Source organism: Nesoenas mayeri (genome assembly GCF_963082525.1).
Source record: "Nesoenas mayeri genome assembly, chromosome: 2".
NCBI classification, from domain to species: domain Eukaryota; kingdom Metazoa; phylum Chordata; class Aves; order Columbiformes; family Columbidae; genus Nesoenas; species Nesoenas mayeri.
The window spans coordinates 147257192-147279053 of NC_137543.1; the positions used below are offsets into that span (position 1 = coordinate 147257192).

Consider the following 21862-nt stretch of genomic DNA (forward strand, 5'->3'; position numbering starts at 1 on the left):
TGTATCTTTAAGTGTTTTAAGAACTCATAAACTTAGTATTTGGACTGTAAGTATAATATGTTTAAGTCAATCTAATAGCTCGACCTGGTAAGCTTTTGTATGTAAGCTTATTTTATGATTTGGAAAAGGGAAAATACTGTCTATGAACAAGATTTGTTAAATTTTATTATCTTTGGTACATAGCTAATCATAAGGCAATGATTTTTACTTAGCATTATGCTTTCTTAATGCTTGTAGCCTCTGACTTGCCAGAAGTGGAATGTAGAGCCTATTAAACTTGTAGTTTTGGGTTGCTTTTCTGAATGTGAAAAGAAGCAATGAAAACTGTTAGTTTCTGATTAGCTGCCTGCTACTAGGCCACAGTAAAGACAGCAGTTTGTAAATTATGTAGCCTTTTTTACCAGAGTTACCCTGTATTTTCTAATGTCTCACAGTTGAAGTTTGTAGACTCATAGAATGGTTTAGGTTGGAAGGGGCCTTAAAGATCACCTGGTTCCAAGCCCCCTGTTGTAGGCCAGAATGCCTTCAACTAGACCAGGTTGCTCAAAGCCCCATCCAGCTTGTCCTTGAACACTGCCAGAGACAGCTTCTCTGGGCAGTCTGTGCCAGGGCCTCACTGTCCTCATGGTGAAGAATTTCTTCCTTGTATCTCAGTACAAAGCCATTACCGCTTGTCCTATCCCTACATGCCCTTGTAAAAAGTCCCTCTCCAGCTTTCTTGTAGGTCCCCTTTAGGTACTGGAAGGTCTCCTCAGAGCCTTCTCGAGGCTTAACAACTCCAACTCTCTCAGCCTGTCCTCAGAGGAGAGGTGCTCCAGCCCTCTGATCATCTTCATGGCCTCCTCTGGACTCAGTCCAACAGGTCCGTGTCCTTCTCATGTTCAGGGCCCCAGAGATGGACACAGCACTCCAGGTGGGGTCTCACCAGAGCAGAGTAGAGGTGCAGAATCGCCTCTCTCTACCTGCTGACCACATTTGTTTTGATGCAGCCCAGGATACGGTTGGCTTTCTGGGCTGCAAGTGTACATTGTGGGATCATGTTCAGCCTCATCAGCCAACACCCTCAAGTCCTCCTCAGGACTGCTCTCAATCCATTCTCAATCCAAGTTAGCTCCTCAACTACTGTTTGAGACACAGCTGCTTTCTGAGAAATACTGTTTATTGACAGTTTACATTTGTTTTCCCTGTAGTTTCTACCTATTCTATATAAAGGATTGAGTAAGCCAAGTGTCATTAAAACTATGCAGGACTTGGAAGAGAAAGCTCTGCCTTTATTTTGGCTGAGGGAGGAGATCATGCTGTAATTACTGTGGAAAATAGTAGTTTAATGGCACCCAACTTACAGAGTTAACTACATTTGTTTATTATGTCAGGCTTTTTTACAATTTAATAGGCACTTCCAGGGAAAAAAACTTCTGAATGTCCAGAGAATGTGTTCCTTATATAGTTCTTCAGTAAGGAAAAAAAATGCACTTGCAATGAAAGGCAGTTCTCAATACTGATGCTTCTAGGCTTATGCTTTGTCAGTAGTGTGTTGTAGTGTACAAATGAATCCTTTCTGGGCTTAAATGTAACACTTGAAAAGAGGGAAGCATTTATTTGTATTGAGTAAGATTGTTATCCTCCCTAATGTTTTTTCTTGATTCTGAAGGGATCACCAAACTTCGTTGTACTTGACTGCAAGTGTTCTGCAACTTCAGTCTTAAAGTATTCTGTTTCCTTTCTTAAAGGCCTTCAACAGACTTCCTAGCTTTTAACAATAAAACTACACTAGAAAAAGCATATAAGTTCACTAGCTGTTCCTTTATCCCAATAAGCTTTTGCTAGTAGTAAAAGAATACTGTTTAGTTCTGGGCTTCTTTGGCTTGTTTTATGCATTTTGTGCAGGTTTGCTTTTTACTAGTGTGTTTTTCCATTTGAAAGCACTGACCTAATCATACAGGGAATTCATGTCTAGTTTTTGACATGAACCTGTATCCTTTCACTACTTTTGCCTATTAAAAAACCACTAACAGCTCTTGTGGCTTACCAAATTTTTGCTGAATATTTTATCCATTTTCTGAATTCAGAGCTTTCTGCCTGCAGTTGTATGCACAGGGAGTAATTTTAGAATTATACCATAGGCTAAAATTTGTATTTATTTTAATTTTTGTTGGAAGTGTTTCTTTGTGAAACAGTATTTTGAAATTAATCTGTAGTAAGTGGAAAGTTTGTGGTAGTGAATATGTAGGGACCAAATTGCATGAATTTTTGAAGCATAAGCTGCTGATCCTGTACATTTCGAACACTTTTTAAATTATTCAAAAGTGTTTTGAATCGGATTCTTATTTTCCTGCTACAGGAAGTTTTTCTTAGACCTTCCTTCAACAGCAAAACCAAAACAATAACAAAAAAACCCAGTGAAATAGCCTGGAATTCTCCTACATACACTTTTGCATCCCTCTTTTTCCTCTTGTGCAGTGTTTAATTTTTCTCCCTACTTTCAAGCTTGTGAAGTGAGATGCATGTTTTAAGGCACAAACTGTACTTACCTACTGGCTAGAAGTAGCTTCCTGGAGCAGTATTCAAGAATAATGTCCAGATGGAAAGTCTGCCATCCAAGTTACTGGAAAGGGAGATAAATTTTTGAGTAGATGACTGACAAGAGACCTTGCTATTCGCTCTTCATTTTTATCAAATGGGTTAGGAGACCTCTGGTAAGCTTTTGTGGCTTTGACTTAGGTTTCTGTGCATGCAGCAATGTTATATTGTGTTTGAAGTTAATGGAAAGCAAGAGGCCTGAAGACCTTTGAGACCCCCTATTACTTTGGGATAACCATGCTGTTCCTTACTGTGACTGCTGTCATGAGGAGACTTGCAAAGGAACAGTATGTAAACATTTAATGTTGCGACTTTTTCTGCCTCAATTTTGAAACCTAACTTACCTTGTTTCTCTAGCAGAGGTATGATAAAAATGTTAGTATCCTGGTTTTGTCATTGCTCAAAAAGAGAAATGAAACGCAGTATTAAAGTGCTTCATGACAAGGGCAAGGCCATCAGAAATCAGTTTCCAGAGCTAAAATCCTAGAGCGTTAGGGGCAGCAGGAGTCTTCAAGAGTTTTTTTTTTTCTGTCTAAACTTTTGTTGTTAATTTTCTGATACATATCAACTAACTTCTTTGACCTGCTGTGTTGGGTAGATGTGAAGTAGGCGAGTCTTAGCTGCCGAGTAAAATATTTTGAGATCTTTAACTAAGAAATACTGCTTACGTTGGGTGTTTTATAGATCAAAAACTGGTAACTGATAGATTCCAAAACCATAAAACTTCTGATCATCGAATGAGCTGATTTTTTAAAAAATTATTTTTAAATGTGTATAGGTTTGCTCTTGGACCTAAGTAATGTTTTTTTATCTACAAGAAAGAGTAGTAGAATCATTCATACACTATCAGTAATTTGAGACTGAATGGCAAGTAGTAAACACTGTTGACTACTACAGAGCTAGCTAGGTTATGTGAAAGTGAAAATGCTCATTGATCTACAGCAACATGTAGAAGTGGTGCACTGGGTAAAAAGTTACAGGAAGGAGATGACAGGATGGAATGTAGGACTTTACAGAAAGTGGATACTGTGCAGAGCGATGACTTTTAAAACAGATGTGAAACTCATACACAATTATGAGCATAAATATTGAGTGCAGTGTTAGCCAGAAAGGATATATGATCAGAGGAATGTCAAGTAGGACTAGAGAGATTGCCTCTTAGTGCTAATATGACAGCTACTGGAATACAATCTCTGGTTTGATTCTCACGGTTTAGAAAGTATGCAAAACTGCAGATTTTCAGAGAAGCAGCAAGAAAATGACCGCAATTGAAACTCATGCATTAGAAGGAGAGGCTTAAAGAGCTCTTGGTATAGTTACAAAGAAAACATTGAGGGTTTATTTGATTAATAATTACAGGGAAAAGAAATGGCATGTGTACAAGTTCATGAATATAGCAAACAAAGCTGCAAGATCTTGTTAGTTTAGCCTAAATATTCAGAAAATAGAATTTTGGCACAATTTTTAATGTTGTTAATAACAATTGGAATGACTTATTGTGATGATTTTTGCAGCACTGGCAGTTTTGAAGCGAGATGATGTAAAACCAGTTTTCTAAGGTTTGTTTCATGCGGAAATTTGAACTAGTTGATCGGAGGTCCACTGATAGCTGAAACAGTAATGTGAATATTTCTAATTTAATTATTGTAGATCAGTGGACTTCAAATTAAAAGGGATTAAAAATTTTTAATTGACTTTGTAAGTAGCATTTCTGTGATGACTTTTTCCCTCCCAAGTGGCTGATTTGACTCATGGCATGTGAAGATTATGAACTTGTGAATGTGTTTCATATTCAATTGTAGGATTTTGGGTCATTGAGAATACGTTGTTTTGAGTGCTGTTGGGGGGTCGGGTGGGACTGTGATGGACCTACTGGCAGTAGAATTCAGTATTTGCAGGTACGTGCTACACTGGTGCAGTTTTAAGTTTTGTGTGCTTTTTAAGTGCATACTATTTTTAGGAGCAGGTATCCTAAAATATCTTTGGGATTGACTATAGTCTAGATGATCAGCTCTCCGAAATTTCTTACTATCTAATTTGTTCAGAATTTATCTGCAGTTCAGTACAGTCTGTAGCAGATGTAGTATGTGGAATGTTTTTCTTCAAAGATGATTGCACACTTTCACTTCAGTGCAGGCTTTTGATGTTTTTCACTGACATATATATTTACCAGTTTGGATTTTAGTTAGTTGGCCATAACTGCACAGCTTCATCTAGTTCAACAGTATTTGAGTATCTTGAAATTGTTTTACATTTGTGGAATTTGCATATGACGTGACATCAATTTCTTCTTAAATTTCTTTGCCAGAAGAACTTGTTAAAGAAAGGTTGACGTGCTTGTCTTGCATGCTTTTTAGAGTGATATATAAGGCCCTTCCCTTCCCACCCTCACCACCTCCCAGCACACATTTGATTTCAAAGTTAAATTTGTTAATTTGAAAGTTGGAGAGTAATTGATAGTTTCTGTAGGTAAAGATTTCTCTTTGAGATAGAGAAATGCTGCACTTCTTAAACTCCCTGTGTATAGATCATGTTTATGCAGGATAATGTGAAGTGAATGTAGAGAATAATTAAGCTAAAATTATATTTTTGTTTCCTCCCCCAAAAGTATGGGGTTAATTTTAAAAGCTGATTTAGATTTATCAAATTCTGGGGTTTTTTTGCCATTTCCTCATATTTTCTTCTTATTTACAGTTTTAATTGAAGTGTACTGAGAATTAAAACAGATTCAGAATCTATTTTCTTCTGAATTCTGATACAGAAGTTTTCACTCAACAAAAGTTATTGTATATCACAGAACTTCTTGAAGAGGCGTGTTATGAGAGAAAGAACTTGTAAGGTGTACTAAATAAAGTGTTCCTTGAAATAGTCAACAGTCTTTGCCAGGACAGCTTTTAAATATATAATAAAGTCAAGATAAACAGTGAAGTATCTGAATGAAACTTTAGCCTTTTTTTCCTTGCCTCCATTTGAAGTCTGCTGACCTATCTGGATATTTTTCTTGTAATTAATTGTGACTATAAAGGAAGCAGAGTGGCTAATTGAACATAGGACAAGGACTTGGCAGTGACATCTGGTTCCCTGCTATCCATTTTTCTGAGCCCTGTCCTTAGCTTTGGCTGTGAATGAGAGAAACAGATCTGGGCTTAGAGACTAAGATGGCTACAGTATGAGATGAGAAGCAGTATAAACTAGGTTTCTTCTGCTTATATAAAGATTAAACTGGTTTTATTTAAATCTTAAATAAGCCAATATTGAATGGAAATCGGTCACTTATCCTTTTTGCAGTAATTTTAATAAAATTTTGAATAATAATAATGATAATAAAGCCTGAACATGGTTGAACTAGTATAGCTTCTTACCAGGGAGAAAATATAAAGGAATTTTAAAGAAATTTGTAAAATTACAGTTTCCTGTTTAAATATTTGTGATACTTGTTTTAAAAATGCAGAAAAAGCTGCATATTATGAAAATATAGTGTCATCTCGCATGTTTATGTATTTGGTTAGAAAATGTTAGCTGCATGTGTTTGATCAGTTCATACCTTCTCTGCTTTTAGGAAGCAATGGTTGAAGGCATATGATTTTGTGGCTCAGGAAATTCCTACTACAAAATCAGTGTGGGTTGTGTGTTTGGGTTTGGTGGTTTGTTGTTGTTGTTTTCTGTTTATTTTGTGGGTCTAGTTCATTGGATAACATGAAATTCCTTCTTACCATTTTCTTACTTTTAGGCAGTTAACATAGCTACTAAAAGTGTAAATGAAAGAGGCTTATCTGTGCCTTCTCAAAAACTCGAAACACTGCTGAGTTTATGTAGGGAAGAATAGAACTTGGAGGTGTTTCTCCTTTGGTGTGTATATAGTGCTCAGCTAATAGAATAGAAGTTCTCACCTAGTAGGTCCTGAAAGGGGAATGACATTGAGTCACTTCAATAAATTAAGAGGAAAAAAAATGTATTTAGCTGTGTCATCTTTGTATGTGGTTTTTAATGCCAAATACCGTGCATCTTGAATTTACTGCTACTTGCTCTTGTCCCTTGAAGAGTGGACTTTGAAACTCGTGCTGTCATTACTCCGTATAGTTGTCTGAGGAGCTGCCTACCAGAGAAAAGCTTCTGAAAAGATAAACTGTGAACATGCACATTAATTTCTGCAGAAACAAAACACAATCAGCTAATACTTAAAAAATGTTTTTTAAAACACACTTTTTTTTTAGTAAACACTTGAATAGTTTGTGGCCTGTTTTAGTGGAGTGAGAGCTTCACATTTATTCTGTAGCTGTACATAAAGATTTGAGAAGATTTCAGTTATTTGGGTTTTGACAGTAGTGCTCTTTAATCTGTTTATTCCAGAAATCTGAAGATCAGCCTTTTTGTTAAAAGAAAACATAATTTGAAAAAAATATTCATGCTAATGGGAATGTTACTCTTAGGCTTTACTAGATTCAAACCAAGTTATGATGTTGATTTGCACCGATATTGATATTGGCACTTTCTGATGGAAAGGATCTCAGCGTAGTTAAACTTTTCAAAACATCCCTCCTGCTCCTTTTTTGGGCATATTACACATGTTGCTGTTAGAATTTAAATATCCCTAGTAAGATTTTTTTTTTTAAAGCTTATTTTTTTTGTAAGAGGAACATATTTCACCATATTATAGAAATCTACTATATGTAGACATGTCAGGCTTTCTGAAAATATTTTTAAGAAACTATTTATGGCTCCAACCCAGTTACACAGATTAGTTCCTCTGCCTTGGTTTCCTAGATTTCTTAAGTATCATGCTGTTTTCTGTGCGCCAGAGCAACAGCCTTCCTCAGGGCTTTCCTAGGTAGATTTGTTACTGAGTTTGCTAGAGTAACAGAGTTATGAATTACTTAAATCCATCAGCAGCAACAATGGGGAGAGGGAAGTACAGTCTGCCCTACCCATTTATTATGTTTCAAAAATACCTATTCACTGCTACATGGAAAAAAAACAAAGAATTTTTTTAAGGCATATAATTTTAAATAATGCACATTTGTACATAAACTCTTCCATACAAATTAGGTAATGTCCTTTTTTTTTTTTTTTTCCTGCTGTGTTTATTTGACATAATTATGTTCTTCTGGCTGATGATGTGTTCATGTCAGGTGTCTACCTTGAATAACATCAGCAAGAGTTTGGATCTTTTCTAGTTAAGTAGTTGAGGAGTTTGCTCATTCAGATACCTGCTGCTGACAGGTTAACACAGACTTCATTTTCAAAACCACTCATTTCTTTTGAAAGAATATTATTTCTACTTGAATATGAGAAATAATATGATCCTCTTCAAAGTCAAGTAGTGTAAAGTTCACCTCTTTTACTGGCAAAACACTGCCTACACTAATAATTGCATTCTCTGTATAGTCCTTTTTTAAGTGTTTACTCAACTAGGGAAGGTAAAAGGAGTCACTCAGGCAACTGGGGAATTGTAAAATAGATTTTTGGTTTGTAAATGTAACTTTAGCTTTTGTGGGGAGGCATATTTTCCTCCAGTAAGGAAATTCCAGGAAAGACCAGTTGAATTTTAAATATATATTTCAGAATTATTTAATGGGAAGAGGGAAGAATTGTCTTGTCACTTACTGTGCTTTAGATATTTGAAAACCCTATTGCACAGTAGCTTTATTAAGCTGTGCTAAACATCCAGACTGAAACTAAAGCTGTGAATCCATCTAATTAAAACCACAATGCTGTATACATTGATTCTTAGGTGCATCCTTGCTTGCTGCCTCCCACCCCAAACCCTGGGCCAGCGTTCTTTTTTTTAACAAAGAACTTCAATGAGGCAGAAATTGATTTAATTTCTTTTTTTTTTTTTTTTCAGACTGTAATTAGCGTATCTTCTTTTCAAAAATGATTCTCAGATGAAAATTAAATAAGCATAAAATTGAATTCCTTATACTTGTTGCATATCTTATACTTTAATAAAAATATATTTGGTATAGCATGTCCTGAACTGAATGAGTAGTTTGCCAAAGCCTAATCATTTCACAAGTTATCATGTAAAATTTTATTGAGCAGCTACTACTTCTAATAGTAAATATTTTCAAGTTAGTGTGCTCATTTGTGATTGGTTACTACAAATTTCCTGGACATGGCTGTAGTCTTAGAAGAGAAGCAACATTCTCTTCAACTGGCAAATAGTAATAGCACTTAAGCAGTGATCTTGTGTTGGAGTGGTGTTTGGTCCTGGTCAGAGACGGATGTTAAGTAAGTGGAAGACAAGTAAGGTGTTCTTGTGTTAGCCTACAAAATAAAAGTAGAATAGAACTGAATGAGACAAAATTCTGCATGCTTTTGGAGGCTAGTCAAATTTGATGTATCATGAGGTACGAATTTGAGATATTGTGACTTACAGTTAATATTTTTAAGACACATTTAAGAAGGGAGATACGGTGTTGTGTGTTTTTTCTTTGTTTGTGGTTTTTTTGTTTGTTTTTAAACAGGTTTAGTTATTGATTCTGCCATAGTCTTTATGTTAAGGATGTAAGTGTGCTAAGTATGTCTGTGACTAACCTTTTTGCAGGATTGTAGTAGTGTTTTGTAATAGAGACTTCTTTTTTTAATCTTTCTTCAAGTCCATGAACTTGTAGTTGCTGAGTCTGAGTGGTACACACTCAGTTGAAATGAAGGAAGTTTTTAAGATGGGATTAAGGTTGTAAACATTTGTCACTGCATAGCACTACCTAGGCTCAGAAAAAACTGCAACCTGATCTTCCTTGTTTTAAACTGAGTAATGGAAAGTTTCCTGCAAGTTAATTTGTAAGTACTATTGCTTTCACAGAATCTTCTGCTGAAAGTTCTTTGTCTCCCAGAAGCTATCCCCAAAATATTAAAAGAAAATTGAGAGCTGCCAAACAACATGGCCTTGTTCTTATTTAATCTTATTTTTACTCAGAGGATTTTGTCAGGGAGATTAGGTTGTCTTACCTTGCTTAATTGGTTGGAGTGTCTGAGTGGGAGTACTAATTTGACGCTGTTGATGCATAGAAAATGGAGGAATAATTTCAGAGCTGTACACTGCCTTTTTTTTCTTTTCTCCTTTGTAAGCAGAAATTGTTCTGCATGACCTCTGACTTCATTCATAATTCTTTCAGTGATGACCAGTTTATGGTGTTATCAATCTTTCATAGTATTACCATGTGTTTGCAGTCTTATAACATTGGAAAACCCAGTTTTTAGAAAGTGTCTGCACTTAAGCAATTTTCATCGTAACATCACTGAGGTGTATCTTGTTAAACATTAGTGTTTCTTCCAGTGTACTTGTTTTATCTTCTTTGGGAAGCTCCTTGAATGAAAAGTAAAAATTGTCAAGCATATCATACCTCCAGAGTGTTAGGGGATTTGTGTATCTGGTGCCTATTGGTAATAATTTAAAAATATCCCAGATGGCTAATATATTTTTAGAAATGTCTTGAGTTTTGAGAGAAAAACACTGTAAAATTGGAATTATCTACTGACATTTAATGTGTATCAGTGATTGCAGAAATAGAGATTTCAGGGGATCTGACAGAAGTAAAATGATTTTTTGTGACATACACCAAATATACATTTATGCATGCTGTTTTCTGTTAAAGTTTATCTTTATGGTAACTGCTTATTATCAGGTGCTTAGCCATAAAGTTAGTTTCTATTTATGACCCAATTTAAAAACCTTGATATAGAATCATAGAATAGTTTGTGTTGGAAGGGACCTTCCAATGTCATCTAGTTTAAGCCCCCTGCCATGAGCAAGGACATCTTCAACTAGATCAGGTTGCTCAGAGCCCCGTCAAACCTGGCCTTGAATATTTGACATAACCCGAAATCCTGTTCTCACCTTTCTTGCTGTGTTTGTGTAGTGGGATTATTATCTTTTAAGGAGGTTTTTAGACCGATCTGAGGCACAAACCGGTGGCAGTCAGTGTTCTGCTCACCGAGGCTGGTGGCAGTACGGTTGCCTGAGGCACGCCAGTGTCTCCCTGCAGTGTTGTTAGATTTCCATTGCCGAGCTCAGCACTGTGTTACATGGTGGGGGGTGTTCCTTCGGATTTCATGATATATTGCTGCAGAGGGCTTGTAAGAGGGAAATTCAGTTACAGAATCACAGAGTGTTAGGGGTTGGAAGGGACCTTGAAAGATCATCTAGTCCAATCCCCCTGCCAGAGCAGGAACACCCAGATGAGGTTACACAGGAAGGCGTTCAAGCAGGTCTGTTGCTCAGATGCTGCCAATATACTGGTTTTCTTTGAATAATAAAGTTGATAGGGATTTGATTAGAGTGTAATGGAAATTCATGTTTCATCCCTTATTCTTTTCTGAAGGGAATGACTTGGGACATTTGATTATTGGTTCTTCCAGAAACTCAGGGAATTCAGTGGACTTTGTTCAGTGAACCTGATAATTTTCGAAATTATACATAGGTTGAAAAGTGATTTTTTCATTTCTACTGAGAGGATGAAAAGAACTACCCCAAAGTTACTTAATTACTTTGCTGTATCTGTGACAAGGAAAGGAGCAAACTAGAAGGGTATGGTTAGACAAAAATAAGTTTATCTCTGTTCTACCAGTGAGGACAAATCAAGCTGTTACATCCATTTAGACTGAAGTACAACCCTAGGAAAACAATCTGCCTGTTAGCTGCTGGAGCAGTACATCACTGAATTGTCATGTGAGAACTCAGAAGTTTGAATTGAATTGGAACCCTTTTCTTACTGCCTTTTCCTTTCCTTTTTGATGGCCAGATAACTGGTTTTCTTTCAAGAGTAGCTTGTACAGTTTGCCTCAAAATTAAACTTCAGTTTCTGAAATAAATTGGGCAGATCTAATTAAAAATAAAAACATAAGCAGAAGACAGCAAAACAGCAAATTACTGTTATGCAATGTGCAAGATAAAATTTGAAGCTAAAATTTTTCATTTTAATAATCAGTAATAACTTGGCATCCTTTCAGTAGTTCATTAGTAAAACAATACAAGACCTTGACCTTCATTGGTTTACTGCTCCTGGCTTTTTCTTCTTGAGGTGTCATTGTCTTACTAGCATTTTAGAAAAAAATTCTATTATGAAGAAAACTGTATGCTGACAGTATCATTTTCATCCCTTATTGGTCATCTGTCCCACTCTGTGTATGTATGGTTCTTGGTCTTTTCTATACTAGTACTATGGACTAATTTCCATGAAATTTTGTGTGGATGGTACCTTGGAGGAAAACATGAGAGCTTCTTTACGTTGGGATGATTATCCTGTGAATCAAACATTACAAAACCAGGCTTTGCTGTCTTGGTTAGGAGATGCAGTAGGGGAGGAGATGAGGCTTTGTAAGCTCTTTTGCTCATAGAGCTACTTGTTGACTGGTATAAAATATTTATTCTGAGGGACATTATGAGTCTGTAATTGGGCAGTTGGGCAGTACAGTGATTAGGGTGGATTTTCTTTCTTTTGGCAGAGCACTGTGCATTCAACTTGGTATGTTATGAATTTCTGGAAAATGTTACTGCACAGTTGGTGTATTCTCTGAGGCCATGGCTCTGCTAGAAAAATGGCAACTTTTTATGCTTTTAGTTGCCTATGGAAGGCAGCCATATTTTATTTCAATACAGCAGGCCACATAAATATGCAGTGAAGAAAAATGGTTTTGTCGTATTACTTCTATGTGTGGCAAATTAAAATGGCCATGATATGCTGTTCAGTTACTGCTGAGATGTGGGATATCGCGTTCCTATTGTGTTACTTTTTTCTAAAGTTCTGCATAAAGATTTGCACTGAGGTAACAAAGATGTCAGTTGCAGTACACTTTAGACATTTTTAATTTAGGCTTATCTTAGGTAAGTTTTTATAATTTTTACTGTTTAAGCAAGTCTTAATTAGTTATCCCCATAAAATATCACCACTGTAAACTCTATTGCTGTTTTCTCTGTTAACAGATAATTAGTGTCTGTCAGCTGGGCAGTATTTGTTCTGTTGAAGAAGTAATATATTCTGTTGAGGAAGTTCTAATATTATCTCTAGTTCAAGGAATTTGATTGCATATTAGTGGAGAGGTGGTATGTGGAGTCATAGAATGGTATGTATGGAGTTGAAACAAGTTGAATGAACTTCCTTGCTTTTCTACTGCATAGTTTTTCTTTCCATATGCCTTGTTTCTAGGTACAGAAAAGATGATTCCTAGAGCCTTTCCCAAATCCCTCTTCCCTGTGCAGGGAGTGAAGAACTGCCTTTGAGTTCCACTTAACAGCTCTCATTGCTAGGGAGCAGTTTTTATGTGTCCTTCCCATCTGGTGAACATTTGTAAACTTTCCTTTGTGTTATCTTCATTGACACTTGTTTTAATAAACAAACGGAGAGTTAGGATATTAACAAGGTGTTTGACTGAAAAGGAAACATAAATGCTTTGTCTGTTTTGGGCTATATAAAATTAACTATGGTGTAGTGCAACACTGTACTACAACTACTGTAATTTTACTGTTTGTACCCAGCTAAAGCCTTGGGTGTGAGTGGAGGTGTGTGAGCTTGTTTACTATCTAATTTCTCAGCATATGTTTGTTTGAAGAGGATGAAAAATAGCCTTTTTTATTTTTTACTGTTTGCTAGTCTGGATTGTAGATTATCTTTTGAAGATGACTCTAATGTATCTCAGTGTACTGATTTGTACACTTCAAGATTTTTGTGTTTATGATACTGTATAATGTTAGGAGCTAAAAAGAGTTTTGATTACGCTAAGACACTAGGATGCCAGAGGACAGTGTGGAATGCATGGTGATGTATTTGACCTTATTTTAGCTGGTTATAAATAGATGCTGTAATTGCTAGTACAGATGTGTAGGTTTTGGAAAGGAAAGAATTTCAGCTTGTTCTTGAAAATCAGCAGGGGACAAGGGGAGAAATCAGTTACTTTATTAGAGCAGTCGGATCGTTAGCAAAACTCAGAATTTCAACGTAATTTCAAATAATTGAAGTGGTGTTAATTGAGCCATTAATTAAATGTGATAATTACTAGAGAAAGTTGACATCGTTGCAAAATGGAATATTCTTATTTCACTCTACGTTACGTCTGTTTTCCAAGTCCAGTGTAGTGTTGAAGCTTTGTTGTGGTTCAGACTGTCTTGGATTGAGCAGTTTGGATCTGGAAGCTACTTAAAAAATGTTGTTAAAGTGAGTCTTGATGTGGCATAATCTCAAATCTGTAGTAGGCATTAAGTCACAGTCTGGTTTTTGAATTGGTTCCCAGAACCATGCTTTTTGCTTTCTGTTGATTTTCATGCACTAGTGAGGAAGATGTGATTTTTCATTTGAAAGACTTGAAGATAGTTACGGTGATTTAACCTTGTCTGTCCTGTCTTACGACCTGTTCATCACTAGAGAAAGTGTTAGTGAAGGCTTGCTCACATACTTGCACCACTACAGTTACATAAAACTATAGTGCTGCTGCCCTTCTTGGCCATCTTCCAGTTACGAATAGCTCTTTCCAGATTTAACTGCTTCCAAAATAATGATTAAGCTGAGCAAAGTCAGTGATGGTGCAGTAAATGTTTCCATGAGGAGTTCTGTAACTGAATTGGAGGATTTATAACACAATTATGAATTTCCCTGTGGTGCATCAAAGATGTATATTTGAAATTGTTGTATTTTAAGGTATGCTAATAAGCATTTAAAAAACAGGAGTCTTTTTAGCCCTCTTTCTGGAATAAAGTGGGAATAGTAAAGAAGGTCTGACTGTAAGAGGAAAGAGTGAGAAGTGCTACAAGGGAATGTCTCAAGGGATAGTAACATGCTGTCTACCTTATCAGGCCTGTTTCTGGGATATGGACTAATCTCAGTGACTCTGTTCTCGTGATCTACTTGCTGCACATGCAGCTGGGGAACACAGAGCTGATTGCAAGTCACAGCCGTCTTAAAATGGCTTGGGCTTAGGCTTTGTTAATGTTGAAAGCTAGCATACAAGTGAGCAGTCCCTGTCCTTTCAGGGTAGACCTCTACTTGCGGATTGCTCTCTCCATAGCATTTTAACTTGGTGGCCTTTTAAAGATCTTGAGCAACTTTCCCTGGCAACCTGAGCTGGCAAGGTTTGCTTGCCTGGGTTGTCAGAATGCCTAGGTGACTGCTATGCAGGTATGTACCTTTTTATACTGAGCCAGTAAGGTTTTAGTATGTGCTTACCTTGGTGACATGGTTTTGGTGTTTACATGTGATCTTTAAGTGCTTAACTTGTATGAAGTGCCTAAAACTCTTGTTCTCCAGAGCATCATCGGCTGTGGTCTTGGAAGCTTCCCAGCGTCAAACAGCAGTTTGACAGCCTTTTCATATGTTTATTCTCTTGAAGTTAGGTATTGATCCAAATGTAAAGTGACATTATGCATAAAATAAAATGCAGGTATAGGGGTCAACCTGCACCTGTAATTATACTGTGTATCTGTTCTAGACACTACTGGGTATGATTATCGTTGGCCCTTGTAAATGCCCCCATGTAGATTGTCCTGGCAACCCCAGGCAGTCAGTATTGCTGGAGCAGCTGTGGTCAGTTTGTATGCAGCTGAGGCCAGCTCAGGTAGGGCAGCATCTCTTCTGGAGCTCTGTTGGCAGGACTGCAGCTCTGCACAGAGAGGCCCAGGCCTGCAGCACAGCAGGCGTTCCTGCTATCAGGGCCAGCTGTAGGTGGGTGTGACGGCTGCAGCCGCTCTGATACTGCTCCGAGGTGCTTTGTGACTCAGTGCTGGGAACAGTGTGAAATGGTGGGGGGATGCTGCTAAACTGTTGGACCACGTGGGGGCTGGAAGTCTGCTCAGGGAGTTTGAGGGATTTGTTTATGGGTTGGACAGAATTGGCTTTAAAGGATTCTGTTGATTCAGTCCGTATGTTGTTGGCTCTTATTCATGTTTGGAAAATGCGTGTTAGATTAGATTCATGGGGTGGTGTATTTAGACCACTGCAGTATTTAAAAATCACCAGCTACATCTTGAGTACACTGAGCAAAACATGGTGTTACTGTATCCGTGGTAAGAGATGACAGTAAATTAAGTACATTGGTGTTTTCTGAAGTTTTGAAGTGACTAATATCAAACTGTTCAAATAAGCCATCTGTTAAATTTTCACATTGTTTTTTCCCTTATAAAGGGAGATGATTTTACCTCATAGTAGAAATTCTGTCTGCATTAAGCAACCTACAGAAATATATGAAGAAATGTAATGACTATCTCAGTAGAGTTTTGGAAGGGTATAGCAAATAAAGACTAACAGGGTAATTACTACAAAAATATTAAACACGTATCTCACTGCATAATCAGTGTCTAAAAAATATTGTCTGTTGGTGTGACTGGTTGAGAGGAGTACAGTATTGTAATGTACTTCCTGCATACATTTAAGGGAATTAAATGTGTCTTTTTATAAATGTATATTGGAGTCTAAATTCTGAACTTTTCTAACTTACATAACATGTGAAGTCACATCATTCACTAGAAGCTCAGTTTTTTGTTGTTCACGTGCTTCACAAGCACATGCTGTTGTGAGTATTGCTTTGACAAGCTAACATTACCCCTGCCGTACGTCATTCCACCTGTCCCTGAGTGTGCAAGTTACTTTTGGTGTAGGACTAATTGTCTTGCTTTTGAAAGGCTGTAGTTGAGGACAAGACTTTTTCCTTCCCCACTCCCTTTTCTTTTTCCTTTTTTTTAACCTCCAGATCTTTAAAGAGAATGACAAAAGGCTTTAGCCAGAATAGTGTAGGAAAAGGTTCAGAGCTACTGTTGGTTCAGGTTGCAATAGCTCATGCATGTGCAAATCAGTGTTTAACCTTTGTAGGGTGCTAAACAGATTGGTCATAGTGTATAATGTACTTCTTTGCTTTTGTGATGGACTGTTTCTCTAACCTGCACGAGAGGTGAGGAGGAAGAAGTTTGAAATAGTAATTTTGTCAGGGCTTGTGTAGGCAGAAGGCTCAGAAGATAGAATTTGCAATTCTGCACCATGGTATACCATTTAGTCACCTTCTGATTGTGTAGCACCCAGAAGACTTTAAAAAAATATTTGTTTTAATGACCCCATTCACTCCCACCTCTCAGTCCACCGTCAGTGGACTGTTCTTTACGGTAGGAGCCTGTAAGGTACAGCCTTTGCCAGCTGCAGAGTACTTCGACTTGATATTTAGATTGCTGTACAGTATGTGAAGCTAGTGGTACCTAATGTACTATCCCTGGGTACTTAGAAACTTCTCAGCAGGCAGAGGAAAAATAATGACAGGGAGAATGTTATACTGGAATATCTAGGTTTTTCTCTGAAATGTGTAATAAAATATTTTTCTTAGTTTGATGTGGTTTATATAAGCATTTAAAACTTGGAAAGATGAAATCAGATAAAGAAGAATGGAAGAGTTTTTACTTAAAATTTTTTGAGGAATGGGAGACCTTAAGAGCAGGACATTTAAAATAAGATTGTGAAGGGTTTAATGAAAGGCCTTGCTTAATTTTAATTAGAACTATTCAGGTGTAATTGGTGACTTGAGCTTAGGCACAAATGTAGATGTAAACCACATTGAGAATTATCTCCATACTTGTTTGCCAGCTGTTTTTTTGTGTTCAAGTAATTTCATCATGAGGAAGAAAACAGGGTTATCTTGAGAAGCAGTTGTTAGGGAGGCCAGAAGCAGGTGTCGATTTGGGAGATGCTGCTTTTGGTATTCCAGATGTCCATACCTAAATTGCAGGGATTGAGATGCAGGAAAATTGATCTATACGCGTAAACAGAAATAGTTACCTAGAATCAGTTACAAGTAGTCTCAAAAAGGGTCTAACTGTGTAAGCTGTTGATAAACCCATTTAAAATTTCTGACTTGAGGAGAAAATACCTCTTAATTTATGAATTGATGTGATAGGACTCCCCCAACCATCAAAAAATATAAAGACTATATTGTTTGTAGTGGAATGAAGTCTGAGCGTAAGACTAGTAACGGGACATACTGCATTATTGTAACTAGAAAGGCAAATGGAGCTTTTTGCTATATGAAAAAGAGATACGCTTGTGGTCTCCTGAAATAGTTGTATCTGAACTATGCTGTGATGCAGGCTGTGGGCAACTTGTCTTCTCCTCTTCCCTCTCCTTTCCCCTTCCACCTCCTTAGGATGCATATGGTTGAGTTCTTTGAAAACATACATGGTGAACAGTCTTTCTTTTTTCCTTCAGGGACCAGTTACTCTCCACAAGAAAATTCACATAACCACAGTGCTCTTCATAGTTCAAATTCACATTCTACTAATCCCAGCAATAATCCAAGCAAAACTTCTGATGCAGTAAGTATTTGTGATTTGCGTTCATCCCTCTGTCACTCCAGTTTATATACATTACATTTCAATCATTTTGTCTAAAACAGGCGACATGTATATTACTTGCTTCATGGAGTTCTCCAGCATCAGTGTTTATTTTATAAACATTCTATAAACCCAAGCTGCAGTTATTATATGTTGCAAAACTCTTCTAATTGATAATCATTAGAGCTTTGAGGTACCTGCTTTGAATTTTAAAATACTAGATTATTTAAATGAAGTAAATATAGAGAGAAATATTTTCCGTGAACTTGGGTAAATTCAGAGAAAGCAGTAGGATTTTACTTATTTAGGATGCGTTACACATTGTGAATTTTAGTCACTTTATTCAAATTTTAGTAGTTAGGATGGTATTTGTTAAAAATTTAGCTGAAAACAGATAAATTTGTGAATTATAGAGAAATTTTGAAAAGATAATGATTTTTGAGGAACTTTTAAGGTGCAAAAAACTAATGTTATCAATATCGATATTACTGTATCCCACTAAACATAGCATCAGATTTTGTTCCAAGGTTGATGGGAATAAAGCAGGAAACTGTTGCAGAATGCAGCAGGAACATAGTGGTCACATCATTAAACTGTCAAAATTAAACAGGTGTTTAGAGATGGTGTAAATGGAAAGCAGTGATATGGGTGGATATGAGTGAGGACGCCATGTAGTTTTAAAGGTGATAGAAGCTTTTAAATTTGTGTACTCAAACTCTCAATTAGTCTTTTGTCCAACACTGTTTGTATTTTAAAGGCGTACGATTCTGCGGATGATTGGTCTGAACACATCAGCTCTTCAGGCAAAAAGTACTACTACAACTGCCGAACAGAAGTTTCACAATGGGAAAAACCAAAAGAGTGGCTGGAAAGGTATATGTGTGTGCCTGTTTTCATTGTATAAAGACCAAATATTCTTCAGCTCATTTAAGAGCAATTGAGCTTATCTAACAGATTACTGCTATAAAAGGTTGTGATCCAAGACTACTGTGTTCTTACCCATACCATGACCTTCAGCACCTGTTATATCCCTTGCTGATCCAAAGCTGGGGCAAGGGGGAAGTATGGTTTGTTTTTTGTTTTGTGTATGTGTGTGTGTTGTTTTGTGGGGTGGCGGGTTTGCTTGTTTTGTTTTGTTTTGTTTTGTTTTTTTCAACGTTAACTGAACTGTTGTACTGGGGGCTTTGACAAGCACTGGTATAAGGAAGCAGTAGCTGGAGTTTGCCTACCCCATCTGTAGCAGCAAGCACTTAGGATAGTTTAATTAATCCCATCTAACTTTGCCTGTGGAAAGTGTTATGTTATTAGATGGTGTAAGTTCTTACTTAACGTATGTTTTCTTTTCTTTAGAGAGCAGAGACAAAAAGAAGCAAGCAAAATGTCAGTTAACAGTTTTCCAAAAGACAGGGATTACAGAAGAGAGGTGATGCAGGCAGCAGCTGCCAGTGGGTTTGCCAGTGGAAGTATGTGGTTTCTTTACAATAATATATTCTTGCCTTGTTTGCATTACTGTTTTCTTTTCCAAACTTGAAAAAAAAAAAATCTCTTTTCTTAGCTGTTTTTCTCACCTTTTTCTATAAAAAGGCCAAAGTGAATAGCACAGACAGCTCTCCCAAATGTTGTTTCTTAAAATAACTTTGAGCCTTTACTGGTACAACGCTTGCTTAATGCTTCTCATGGTACTGATCCTTTTTGGAGCTTTTACTGCCTAATTTTCCTTTATAAGTAGTTATTGAAACAACTTGCATGGTTTATGGTGTAGTTGGACTGTTGTGATCATTGAGACCTGTCAATTTTGTATTCTAAGCTTAAAAACAGAGATGCAGAAATCTCTTCTAAAACCTTGATTTCACATTTAGTGGATGATGATATCAGCATTTTCAGAGACTTATGTATGTTATTGAAAGCGTACTTTTGCCATGCTAATTCTCTTAGCAAAGGCTTTCCTAGACTATGAATTACTATTACCTGGAATGTTTTTATTTTTAATATTTGTTAAATTTTTTTCTGGGAGATGGGTATACTGTGAGATTCTTTCTGTGTGGTAGTGTAGTTTGGGTGAATTTGTAGCATAGTTCTCATGGTGGTTTAAAAGTAAAATCCAAAGTATTAACCTTCCCCCACAACTTACTTGGGACTTGACAAGGCAAAGACGTATAAAGGGCTGGCGCTTGTATGTGGTGAAACATACTGCATATGCTAAAACATAGTGTATGCTGCAAAAAGATAGCAGAAAGGCATATTGGAGTAATTATTTGGTTTGTGACAGGTGAAAATCTAGGATTTTATTAAAATAATTACTCTGTATTTACTTGGTATGTTCTCTGTGTAACATAGTTTAATGTCTCTGATTGTGTGACAAATGCAGATTAGTCACTCATTTAATATAGTCTTCTTGAATTAACTCAATTGAAAGTAAATTCTTTGTAGTAGTACTTAAGCGACTTGAAGTGGAATTCTTTGAAGACTAGAACTTGAAACTATTAAATTATACTTGGATGTTCAGGATTTTCAATGAACAAAAGAAAAATGGCACAAATTAATCTCTTCACGCTAAGTGTAAGATGGAAATAATAGATTTTGATTTAGATTTTTTAGGAGACTTCAAAAGTTAACTTGACTGTAACACTTGTTATAAAGCAGCCTTTCATCAAAACACACTGCTTAACTGGAACTCTAAATCAAGCGAAGGTCAGAGAAAATGCGTTTTGTCAGTGAGTAAAATTAAATTTTGCCTTTTTTGATGCTGATCTACTTGAGTCTTTTTTTTAATGATAAGTTCAATCAGTTCTAGTTGTTGATGTGCAGTATTAATCAAGGTCACTACAATCTTAGACCAGTTTCTAATTTACTCTTTCTTTCTTATTGCAACGTTACTTGGGGAATCCTGAATAAAGTGGAAGACAAGCATTCCAGTGACGCCAGTAGTATGCTCCCACAGAATATTTTATCTCAAACAAGCAGGCACAATGACAGAGACTACAGACTGCCAAGAGCAGAGACTCACAGTAGTTCTACTCCAGTACAGCATCCCATCAAACCAGTGGTTCATCCAACTGCTACCCCAAGCACTGTTCCTCCTAGTCCATTTTCTCTACAATCTGATCACCAGCCAAAGAAAACCTTTGATGCTAATGGAGCATCTACTTTATCAAAACTGCCTACATCCACATCTTCCATCCCTGCACAGAAAACAGAGAGAAAAGGTATGTCTAATGAAATTCCTTCTGGTATTTAAGGCGATGCATTGCATTTGTGTTGCTTGTTCAAAGTATGTTAGTTCTAGAATTCAAAGATATTTTTGTGTTTATTGTGTGTGCTTAGAACCCAGTTACTGTTTTGATGTGTTTATTTCCTTTAAATCCTGTTTTCTGTATCTTATACAACTTCAAATTGACACCGCAATATTTGCCATTTATGGCTTTTTCTGCAAATTTTAATTTCAAGTGATAATTTGAAAGATATATTTTACTAGGACATACTTTAGTTTTTGTCCTCCCTCATGTTGTTTTGGATCTTTTCCATTATTTGAGTTCTTAACAGAGGTGTAGTTAAACCATGTGAAAGTCATTTTGGACCATTATATTTTATGAACTGCTGTTACTGTTTGGAATGCCAGTGTCAAACTTTTCAATAAGCACAAGTGCAGTGCTTACAGAACGCAACACAGATTTCTGTGTGTCTGTGACAGCTACTTTTTTGATGTGTCGTGACATACTGATCGTTAGTTCCGAAGCTGCTGAAAGTTTGTGTTGCTGTACAATATGTAACAGAAAAATTTAGTCATCAAGTGAAGATCAGGACTTTGCTGTGCATTGTTTGGGACCTTCAAAAGTCTGTATTTTAATTGGATTTACTTCATTATTGGGGAAGAAAAGAAGATTGTGAGAATGGAGATGTGTGTTATTAGTGGTAGTGGGATACTTTGATATAGTCAAGTTCTTAGAGATAATTTTGTACAAGAAAATTCTATTTTGGGGGCTG

At 36.7% G+C, this 21862-nt stretch overlaps 1 protein-coding gene across 7 annotated transcripts in view; it reads left to right on the top strand.

Annotated features, from left to right (window-relative positions):
* WAC (WW domain containing adaptor with coiled-coil) overlaps positions 1–21862 on the top strand; it is a 61932-nt gene that overhangs the window by 8189 nt on the left and 31881 nt on the right. For all 7 annotated transcript variants that reach the window (XR_013921876.1, XM_080340309.1, XM_080340308.1 and 4 more), the window contains 4 exons: positions 17754–17860; positions 18636–18751; positions 19229–19341; positions 20776–21084. Coding sequence is in view for 6 of the 7 variants with exons in the window: in XM_080340309.1 (XP_080196435.1) it covers positions 17754–17860; positions 18636–18751; positions 19229–19341; positions 20776–21084 (645 nt within the window). In the remaining variant the exon portion in view is untranslated. The remainder of the gene's footprint in view (positions 1–17753; positions 17861–18635; positions 18752–19228; positions 19342–20775; positions 21085–21862) is intronic.